The sequence below is a fragment of the Nilaparvata lugens genome, chromosome 5 (genome assembly GCF_014356525.2).
Source record: "Nilaparvata lugens isolate BPH chromosome 5, ASM1435652v1, whole genome shotgun sequence".
NCBI lineage: Eukaryota > Metazoa > Arthropoda > Insecta > Hemiptera > Delphacidae > Nilaparvata > Nilaparvata lugens.
The window spans coordinates 885,388-897,730 of record NC_052508.1 but is presented as its reverse complement, the minus strand read 5'-3'; the positions used below and the strand labels follow the sequence as shown (position 1 = coordinate 897,730).

General features: G+C 35.5%; 1 protein-coding gene across 1 annotated transcript; it reads right to left on the bottom strand.

The window, feature by feature from the left end:
* Positions 1–11,050: 11,050 nt before the first annotated feature.
* LOC111064583 (histone H4) lies at positions 11,051–11,467 on the bottom strand. Its single transcript, XM_022352333.2, is given in 2 exon segments — positions 11,051–11,416; positions 11,418–11,467. Coding segments are annotated over 2 exon segments (300 nt in total). The 5' UTR covers positions 11,453–11,467; the 3' UTR covers positions 11,051–11,151.
* Between the last annotated feature and the right edge of the window lie 876 nt (positions 11,468–12,343).

The window sequence follows — 12,343 nt, the reverse complement described above, 5'->3', positions numbered from 1 at the left end:
GATTTCAACAAACAAAACTCTATCTGAAGTGTGTACAACGAGAAGGTAAATCGCCTCTTGTTCTTCTAGAAGAAGAAAGGAATATATAAAAAAATAAAAAAATAAAAAAAAAAAACCCATTCCCATCATTGATTGTGCAATAGGCCTAATGTTGATTAATACTTTGTATTGAATACTAAGTGACATTCAATTAGAGTTTTCTCAATATGGGGATAGCACATTAAAAAAAGCGCCACCATTCCTTTTACAGCATAGTGTGGGAAAAATAACAATTCTCATGAAATGTAATTTTTTTCATTTCCTGTGGTGGTGGAAAAAAGGAACATATTATTGTGCAATAGGCATAATGTTGATTAACACTTTGTAATGAATAACTATAGTAGTATGTAGATTAGCCCGATCTATTCTACAACCTATTATAGCAACATTCAATTAGAGTTTTCTCAATATGGGGAAGCACATTAAAAAAAGCGCCACCATTCCTTTTACAGCATAGTGTGGGGAAAATGACATCTCATACGTGAACAAATATGAAATGTAATTTTTTTCATTCTTCCTGTGGTGGAGGAAAAAAGGAACATATTGTTGTGCAATAGGCCTAATGTTGATTAACACTTTGTAATGAATAACTATAGTAGTATGTAGAATAGATAAGCCTATCTATTCTACATCCTATTATAGCAACATTCATTAGAGTTTTCTCAATATGGGGAAAGCACATTAAAAAAAGCGCCACCATTCCTTTTACAGCATAGTGTGGGGAAAATGACATCTCATACGTGAACAAATATGAAATGTAATTTTTTTCATTCTTCCTGTGGTGGAGGAAAACAAGGAACATAGTTTAATTTGTACCAAACGCTAGTAGTGTAGTTTGAGAGTTGAGCGCTAGTAGTGTAGTTTGAGAGTTTGAGAGATTTTAAGATTTAAATGTGGGGATATTTTTAATATGCAAATTAAGCAGGTGTTACTGGGCAGTCAGTTAACACCTGCTACAACAAAGATGGCCGCCGCTGCCGTTGGGGACACCTGCTACACTTCCTATTGGTTGGGGTGGTGGGGGCACTAGGGAAGGGGGACGCCATTTTGAACACACCCATGCTGGGTAGGGGAGATGGACACCTGCTACAATGGCCTCTTCCTATTGGTTGGGGTGGTGGTGGCACGACGCCATTTTGAACACGCCCCTTGCTTCCTATTGGCTGGGGGCGGGACAAAATGGCCGACTGGGGCTGGGGGGGTGGAGCAAAATGCTGACTAGGGCAGGGGGGTGGAGGGAGAATGGCTGACTAGGGCAGGGGGGTGGAGGGGGCGTGGCCACGCCCCTTCATTCCTATTGGCTGGGGGCGGGGCCAAAATGGCCGACTGTGGCTGGGGGGGTGGAGGGGGAGGCCACACCCCTCGATTTCTATTGGATAGGCAGCTCTCTCAAAACCCCACTACTGCTAACCATCATGAAAATCATGAAAAATTGAAATTTTTTATTTTCTCGAAAATCTATGATATAAATCTCAGAAAATCCATGATGTAGGCTAACCATCATGAAAAACATGAAAAATTGAAATTTTTTATTTTCTCGAAAATCCATGATGTAAATCTCAGAAAATCTATGATGTAGGCTAACCATCATGAAAATCATGGAAAATTGAAATTTTTTATATTCTCGTAAATCCATGATGTAAATCTCAGAAAAACCATGATGTAGGCTAACCATCATGAAGATCATTAAAAATTGAAATTTTTTATTTTCTCGGAAATCCATGATGTAAATCTCAGAAAATCCATTATGTAGGCTAACCATCATGAAAATCATGAAAAATTGAAATTTTTTATTTTCTCGAAAATCTATTATATAAATCTCAGAAAATCCATGATGTAGGCTACCATCATGAAAAACATGAAAAATTGAAATTTTTTATTTTCTCGAAAATCCATGATGTAAATCTCAGAAAATTCATGATGTAGGCTAACCATCATGAAAATCATGAAAAATTGAAATTTTTTATATTCTCGAAAATCCATGATGTAAATCTCAGAAAAACCATGATGTAGGCTGACCATCATGATGATCATTAAAAATGAAATTTTTTATTTTCTCGGAAATCCATGATGTAAATCTCAGAAAATCCATTATGTAGGCTAACCATCATGAAAATCATGAAAAATTGAAATTTTTTATTTTCTCGAAAATCCATGATGTAAATCTCAGAAAATCCATGATGTATGCTAACCATCATGAAAATCATCAAAAATTGAAATTTTTTTTTTCTCGAAAATCATGATGTAACATTATCATGAAAATCATGAAAAATTGAAATTTTTTATTTTCTCGAAAATCCATGATGTAAATCTCAAAAAATCCATGATGTAGGCTTATGGTGTTACATCATGGATTTTCGAGAGAGAAAAAAATTTCAATTTTTCATGATTTTCATGATGGTGTTACATCATGGATTCTCGAGAAAATATAAAATTTCAATTTTTCATGATTTTCATGATGGTTAGCCTACATCATGGATTTCCTGAGATTTACATCATGGATTTTCGAGAAAATAAAAAATTTCAATTTCCATGATTTCCATGATGGTTAGCCTACATCATGGATTTTCTGAGATTTACATCATGGATTTTCGAGAAAATAAAAAATTCAATTTTTCATGATTCTCATGATGGTTAGCCTACATCATGGATTTTCTGAGATTTACATCATGGTTTTTCGAGAAAATAAAAAATTTCAATTTTTCATGATTTTCATGATGGTTATCCTACATCATGGATTTTCTGAAATGTACATCATGGATTTTCGAGAAAATAAAAAATTCAATTTTTCATGATTTTCATGATGGTGTTACATCATGGATTCTCGAGAAAATAAAAATTCCAATTTTTCATGATTTTCATGATGTTTAGCCTACATCATGGATTTTCTGAGATTCACATTATGGATTTTCGAGAAAATAAAAAAATTCAATTTTTCATGATTTTCATGATGGTTGGCCTACATCATGGTTTTTTTGAGATTTACATTATGGATTTTCGAGAAAATAAAAAATTTCAATTTTTCATTATTTTCATGATGGTTAGCCTACATCATGGATTTTCTGAGATTACATAATGGATTTTCGAGAAAATAAAAAATTTCAATTTTTCATGATTTTCATGATGGTAGCCTACATCATGGATTTTCCATGAAAATCATGAAAAATTTAAATTTTTCATTTTCTCGAAAATCCATGATGTAAATATCAGAAAATCCATGGTGTAGGCTAACCATCATGAAAATCATGAAAAATTGAAATTTTTAATTTTCTCGAAAATCCATGATGTAAATCTCAGAAAATCCATGATGTAGGCTAACCATCATGAAAATCATTAAAAATTGAAATTTTTTATTATCTCGAAAATCCATGATGTAAATCTCAGAAAATCCAAACACACTAGTACAGTACACAAGTAAGATACTTTTCTGTTGGAAAATCAAACAAATATGCATGTAATTGTAACTGAATGTATACTTTTGAACATCCAGTCGACTTCTGAGTGTAATAGAATAATGTTTATCCAATCAAAATTGAAGAAAAGTTGAAAAAGTCATTTTCACCAGTTTAACTGGGATCAGTGTGCATGTTGTGTCCATAAAATAAGCAAGATATTGAATGCAGGACACAGAATATGCAGTGAAAACTTTCCTATTTATTTGAATAGCTTGTAAATTATACAGAACATTTGTGGTATGGTTAGCAGTCAATTTTGATTGAATTCAGTGTGAAAAACCATGTCTGTAATGTGAAAAACGCCGCTTTTCTTGTAGACTTGCGGGAACGCGCCACCTTAGTCCTCCGACACACCCAGAACCTGACAGGAGTGGACAGCGACTATCTCATCCATCGACACCGTACGCCAGCGACAGGGTAAGACTGTTTTCTGACTGGGGAAGAGTCTCGAATTGGCGTGTGCGTTAGGCGCCAAAACCGGACATTTTTACATTCGTACAGACACGACAAAGTCAGACACATCGAATCTCTGACACTTCCAAAAGGTATACTTCTTGGACGGACTGTACTACGCAGAGCTGTCTGGGTTTTCAAACAATGGTTATTGTTCTGATGGATCCCCACATGTAGGCTATTCTTAACAAGACCATTGACAATTTATTTCTGAAACCTATCACTCTTTTCTATCCCTCTTCGTAGTAATATCAGGCGATGACTTATCTTGTAACTGTATAATTCGTTATATAAATCATTCCTATTTTGTGCAGTTGTCTCTCTTTTCTGCAGTTATTTGGAGCTTGAATAATATAACTATTAGTAAATTTCTTGACACAAAACAAAAATAACTTCACTTAATAGTTCAATAGTCAAGATTAGTGAGTACACTGAAACTCCTCGATAACTCTATAATTCGTAGTTTTGCCATCAAAAACACTGTAACTAGTATTCCTATAACGATAAATACACTAGTATGCCATAGTAACTGATAACTCCGCTGAATTCAGCTGATTAATATACGAAACTTACATCAACTCGCTTTCTTTAATGTCTGTCTGCCTGTCTAGGTATTGTTTGTTTTCAACATAGCCCACCCACATGTATTAGTAATACAACTTGTGATAGCAATACATTTAACGTTATAGTAATTGGTATTATTAGTTTACGGATTTTGAATTCTGATTGTGAATTATTCACCCATACGGAGTGAACTTTAAAGTTCTATGGATTCAAATATAATAATATAACTAGAGACACCCTTGGTTGAAGAACTCGCTCATGAACGGTTGTATTGATCTCTGAAATCTTTTACAAGTATGTCAAATAAATATTTAACAATATTTTCTAATATCCAGTATCCATGATATATTTTTCCGTATTTTATTTTATCAGCCTCGATATTGCAGAGCTTGATATATAATTCGTCACCCTCCAAAATTCGTAAAAACCAATATGCAGGCACCACTAATGTCTAACAACTAATGACAACTGTAACTACCAAGCCGATTCACCAGACTAAAGCCATGTCGTAGAGACATTTAAATGCTTGGTCCCGTAAGCTACAAATTATAGTGGTTCTACTGTGTTGAATGTAGTCTACTGGGGGTTATATACTCGAACATTGAGAATTTTGAATATAATAAAATTTTTCAGTATTGTTTTTCATTTCGAATGTCATTTTCAATACTGGAAGATATACAGTTATCGTTTCCCGAAAAAGCGGGAAAATGTTATTTTTTCATGATAATATTTTGATGATTGATTTTTCTACGTTTCAACGACGGGATTTGCTTTTGTCAGTATATGTATGTTGGCATGTTTGTAGATTAGCTTTTGATGATTACAGCTTGGCACTGCTCTCGGTTTCATTCATAACAGGTAATATTGTCATCGTCAATACACGCCAATCAGTCATTGGCCGTTTCAACACTTACCGATTTCTCGTCACGGTAAACAGTTTCTTTTTTCCGATGTCCGAAGGGCTAATTGGGGTGACATATTGACAATGAGATCTGTTAAACAATGAGATCTGTTAAACAATAAGATCTTATAAAACTTTATAACTACTGTACAAGCTCTACTGTTCACAGAACTACTAGCTACAAGTATTCAACCACAGAAGTCGGAAATAGACATTTCATTTTACTTATGGTAGACACCCACCCTTATCTATCTACTACACGTCTATGAATATAACAATATCAAAGGATAGAGTTGAAAGTACAAGGCATAGAGATGGAAATTTAGAAGTAAATGATTTGTTATAATTCAATTACCCAGGTGTATTAAAACTGACTACTTTAGCATTTACCTGATTACCGCAATCATTATGTTACAAATTCAAATTTGCGTTGCGTTGCTGACACTCGGCTGCTCTCTGCAACTATTTTCTCGAATCATGCAATAACTTTAAAACATGACGTCAACAAACTTGGTGACTCACACATCTGTCTCGTTTTCAACTGACAATGGCAAACTCTCTCGATCAGCTGTTTTCAACTGACGATGAAAAACTCTCTTGATCAACTGTATTCAACTGACGACGGAAAACTCTCTCAGTCAGCTGCTACTCGGTTGATGAATATTATTACCTGATCATTTTTAAGTTCCCTCAGTGAGTTATCCTAAACATGAGTCCTAATTAAAATGATGATTTTCGTATCACAAACTCACTATATTTCAAACTATATACTATGTTTCAAACTTAATCAAAATCGTTAAAGCCGTTTTCGATTTCCATCAGACATACTGACAAACAAACTAACAAACAGAAATGGAATACGATGGTAAATACGTCTATAGTAACATCCATATGGGAACGTCTGTTATAGTAGACTGCATAAAACTAATCCGATGTTTTGTTGGAGAGCTGAGTACCTCCTCACCCCTTACCATAAACTTTGCCAATTCTTCAGGTGTACTGTATTATGAAAATATCAATATTAATTCTTACTTAATCAGCTGCGGACGAAGTTGATCAAATCTTATTTGGCAACGTTGCATTTACCCTCATGAGACTATTTTCATACGGTCTTGTATATTTAAAATAATGTATAATATAGTGAACAACCAATTCATTTTTAAGTAATTTATTATAATATATATGGGATGAAAAATAATTGAGAGATTATAAACTACCTAAAACAACTTGTACAACAAAATAAATAACTTAGAATATATTCTTTTAAATTGGTGCAAGTTCTACATCATCCGCCTCTTGCACAACGGCGGTATCACCAATCCTAAAACTCGCAGCCGAGGACCAACTGCTAGAATAAAATAATAATAATAATAATAATAATAATAATAATAATAATAATAATAATAATAACGAATTAGAATATCCAATGAATTATTATTATTATAAATGTATAACAAATTCCGGCCCGGGCAAGATATGTTTCTCATACCACTCCCGTATTTCGGTTGGAAACGTTAAACTGCCAGTTCCAGCTGCCTGGAAACAGTCGTTAGGTCATGTCAGAGGCCTTGAAATTGATCAGTCATAAGGGGGACAGTGAAAAGGGGGTCCTAAGCCCCCCTCAAGGATCAGATAAATAATTAAAATGCGGGTCTATCTACACGAATCCTTAGAGTCTCATGAAAATTTAATACTTTTTTTAACAGCAGTAGTATAGTTCCTTCTACAGTATAAACAATGTAGCAAAATTGCCTTGAAAGTATGGGTACAGAGTAATAAAGAATATATTTTTCTCTGTGGTATAGTTTGAATACAGAATGGGTACACTTATTGATCAGAGCACAATAAGTGAGTTATTGAATAGATTTCAATGTGAGAATTAATAAGTTGCAAGATGTCACAGTGAAAGCAATAGAAAGGGCACAATCAGACAATCAAATGTATGTAAAGAGTTGTTGAGAATTATGGGAACAGCTTGATGTATCTTTAGCTTTCTAACTGAAAGTTATTTTCCAATAAGAATATTTTCCCCAATGAAATTGTCATTGTAACAGAAAAATTTATCTTTTTCCATGATTTTTAAGAAATCTGTTTTAGTGTATTCCTACTTTAGGGCCTCTCTGTAGACCTAAATTTCTAATAAATATTTCATGATTGAATTTAATAAGTAATAATGTATAATATGTCTGTATTGATACTTCAACCACATTTATATAAAACTGGAAAAAAATGAAGCATATAATAACATCTTCGAATGTAACGTTTATGGGGAAAAACCCAGGTCCCTCTATCCTTTGGGGGTATTCCCTCCCCCCCCCCAATACCTCTTGGTTTTTGCCCCACCCTTCCCTAGCAGTTTGGTGAAATGGCGCCACTAAAGTTGAATGAAATCAACTTCAATTATTGTATGGTAATTGTATGGCAAGATTACGATACTTATGAGCTCTACTTAGAATGGATGGTGAAACAAGATAATTGAACTGGAATGTAATAAACTGTGATATTTTTATAATTATATAAAAGAAATTAAGCCATACATTACAATCATTGAGAGAATATGTAATAAAGAATTTTGACTATTGACTATTATTCAGGTATATAGCTATCACATAAATCTCTCTTAGCAGCGACTACATAAACGCTTAACATAGGTTGCTAGGGAACGATAATAATAAGAATGTGATGAATAATCTATCCTGTTCTAGGCGAGCAATATTTCTGTATTACAGATATCCAAAAACTTCAACACTAAAATGTGAATATCTTTGAAACGGTGGTTTGATACATTGATGAGCGATTTCCACCATTAGTTGTCTCTTGAAATTCTTTATTTGAATCTTGTATTAAACCTTCCCAAAGAAAATGTTTAATCCAATGTGGCGGAACGAAGATGGCAGACCTAAATTATGAAGCTACCTACAGAATTTTTTTTAATTTGAATAGGAATCCCAGTGGAGCCCACTGTCAAATTATCTTGGGAAAAGGAACATCAAACTGTTTTCCTATTAATATTACGCTGTAGGCCTGTCAAATTATCTTGGGAAAAGGAACATCAAACTGTTTTCCTATTAATATTACGCTGTAGGCCTACGTGAATCCATAGAACTTCATAGGTTTCTCCGTATGGGTAGATGATTCAGAATCAAAATTCAAAGTTTGTCAAATTAATAATACCAACGACATAGCAACTGCCATCACAATTTGTATCATTAATATTATGCGTATGCTACTGAAAGATAATAGTCAGGCAGACACTCAGGAGCAAGTTATTTTGTCTCATGTAGTACTTTCAATGTTACTTTTATATCCTGAAAAAGGACGAAGAAGTGAGTAAAATATTTTGTTGTTCAACGAACTTGATCTGTAAAAAGGTTCGAAGAGTGCATGTTCAAAATTTGAAGCTGATCGATCAACTCTTTCTGAAGTTATTGTAGTGCATTCAAACAACAAGCAAACCCACAGACTGGCAACAACTTTGAACTTGAGTAAAAGAAAGAACTTGCTAGCTCTCGTTCAACAAATATTATTGAGAGAACAACGGGCGGTATTATCAAGTTGGGAGCACATAACTTGAAGGAGTCAAATTATTTCAGTGTAGGGGATTGAGTATTTTACAAGAGAGTGTGTTTCTGAGGGATATAGGCCTATAGTGAGATAGTGAAGAAGTGAGGATTCAATTGAATTGCAGTTTTAGTTTTTTTGCACGGCCGGCCCTCTCTCACATTCAACCATCAAACTTCCAGTACGATGCTACATTAACTATATTATACAATCCTACTCAGTGGAATGAGGGAATTCACAATATTACAAGCAAGAGTTGATAGTAATGAATATTATTGACACAAAAAAAATTACAAATCTGGGCATGGGAAAGTCAAATTCAAGATAGGTTGAAGATAATATGTCTGAAGCATTCTTTGAAATAATAACAAAACCCTGAGGGGTTTTGAAGAAAGGAGAACATTAGCACACAACCGGGTAAGAGAGAGAGAGAGTGTGTGTGTGAGACAGAGTGAGAGCGAGAGCGAAAGGCGCAGGAGTGATAGAGAGAGGGTAAGGGAGTGGGTGTGAGAGAGTGAGGGGGAGAGCGAGAGGGAGAATGAGAGAGTAAGCAATAGAACTAAAATGATAAGGTTGAGATAAGAGACAATGTCACGCAGGAGTATTGTCTAACGGTGGTGACACACACACTTCTACAGTCACTCTAAGTTATAAACAGAATATTTCAAAGAAAGTACAGTCTGTGTCAAAATTGAAACCAGTTTACTTCCAAGATATTCTGACATAGGTGTCAAAAGCAGATAGCGACAACCAGAGACTGTTTTCCAGGTAGAGAAATTAGTCACGGACTCGCCCCGCCAAAACGAGACACTTCTTTTTCAGCACAAGAACGACAAAACTAGCCACCGCCAAAACAAGACTGATTTTTAGTGCTAGGATGGATGTGTCTGACTTTGACGGTGGTGTATCTTGAATCGCCCCAGACTTGCTCCCGCGCTGTGTGGCGGGTTGCCTATCCACAGCCGTTGTCGGGCAGAGTGAATGTCATTTTATAATAAAATCTGTACTTATTGCACATTTATTGTTGATTCTATGCTCACATTGTATGTAGAAAGGGTATGCAGTGTAGACGCATTGATAATAAAAATAGAAAAGCCAGTATAGATAGCTGGCTGTGCATAATCAGTTCACTATCAATTTAAAACACATTTGAATTTGGCGCCATGAAATGAACAGTCAGCTGGCTAGCCAATGACAATCGTTGTTGCCTCTATTTGCCAGAATATTGAGTTCTAATGGCTGGCGCACGCTCACACACACACACACACACACACACACACACACACACACACACACACAAAAACAAGCAAATAGAAGTGAATTTCCTTACAAATCATTTTCACAAAATTTAAATAGGCTGTTGTTATTTGTTGTATCTGTCTATTACTCAATCTATCAAATCACTCACATTATGCTGTATTATCAATGATGGAAAAATTGAATAAATGAAAAAAAACAAATGTAATGTAATGTTCATGTTCACAGTATTTCAATAGGCTATTGGCTGTTGTTATTTGTGTCTGACTCACAATCACTGACTCACATCTGTTGCTATCACTCTCTCACTCACACACACTCTCTCTCACTCTCTCTCTCTCTCACTCTCTCTCGTTCTCTCTCTATCTATCTATGTATATATCAAGACAAATAGATTTATTTATTTGTGGACAGAATCACAAATCATATAAATATGATTAGGAAGGAACAACAGGCTTGACCCAAATCTATTTCATTCCCAAATTTTGATAAATTAATAAAATGTTTCTACTGTAAAACGTTATTATGATATTATTGTATGATCATTGAAAAAAAATGAAAAAAAATTTCAAGTAGCATAAATGTGAAAAAAATGAAAATAAAAACTTCCAAGTAGTAATGACAAGAATTCGACTACAAACATCATGAGTGCAGAGTGTGTAGGTGGAGGTTATAGAAGGACAACATAATTGTTAACATAGTTAATCAAAAGTCATCAACAAACACTCTTACACAATAATAATAATAATAATAATATTATTATTGACAAATATTAGTTGCAACAGACTAGTCGAGACTGAAGGTTTGAAAAGTGTTTTGGCGGCCCTGAAAAGGGCCTTTTTGCTGTAGTAGAGTGGAGCGTGAATGGTGAAGACGCGTGCGCGGCAGCAGTCCAATAGTGTGTTGTGCTGGCTGGCTGGCTTAACCTCCGAATCCGTACAGTGTACGTCCCTGACGTTTCAACGCGTAGACTACATCCATAGCGGTGACAGTCTTGCGTTTGGCGTGCTCTGTGTAGGTGACAGCGTCACGAATCACGTTCTCCAGGAATACCTTCAGCACACCGCGTGTCTCTTCGTAGATGAGACCCGAGATACGCTTCACTCCGCCTCGGCGAGCCAGACGACGAATGGCCGGCTTGGTGATACCTTGGATGTTGTCTCTCAACACCTTCCTGTGCCGCTTTTCCCAGACCTTTTCCTCCTTTGCCGCGACCAGTCATGTTGCTGCTGCTAGTAGTCGAGTGAAACAGACAAATTTTGCTGAAAATGTGCCTCTATTTATACCCTAGTGGTGACATTTGATTGGCCGACAGCCAGCCGCCAATAGTAGGCCAGCATTCATCAGCACTGCAATTGGTCACAAATTGTCGACCAATAGACAGGCAGTTGGTCTCAAATTTTGCTATAAATAGTGGTGCCGAGAAAATTTTCTGAACTACCCACTCAAATGACGGCAATTTGTTGCAAACGAGAAACATTGGTTTCTTTCTAATGGTGTGGTCGAATATAACTAGAAGAGGTTTCACTTATAATACTACAACTGTATATTCAAATAGATCTTGTAGTGCTGTATTTTTAACGGCTTCACATATGTAGGGAGAATCTTGTACTAAATCAACGGTGTTGAGGTTATAAATTTTGTAACTGCGTGCGTGGACGCTAAGTGCACACCAGACTGATTGATTCACTACAAGATTCAATACAATTGTCGGAATCGCGGGAAGCCTAAACGCTCGCTCACCCTTGATTCTTCTAATGACAGATTGTATAGTGATGAAATTTTTATAAGCAGTGTAGCGACCGCTAAACACTGAAGATGGATACCTTAAAATTATTACCTGTGAAGAATGAGCATACAAAATCATACAGGTCGAGCAAAAATCCCGATGTAGATAATTTACGGGACTGCGTCTCTAATAAGTTCCGAAGGATTAAGATACGGTATTTGAACCAAATATCGTTCGGAATATATTTCGAGAACAGAGTCTTGTCGGGTTTTAAGCTCTATTGTAGGAAATTATAGGATCTCTGGCTGCATCTGCTGTACAATTGATGTATTCGCTCCTAAGTCGAGGTTGGTAACAGATAAAAGCTGGTAAGGACAAAGAATA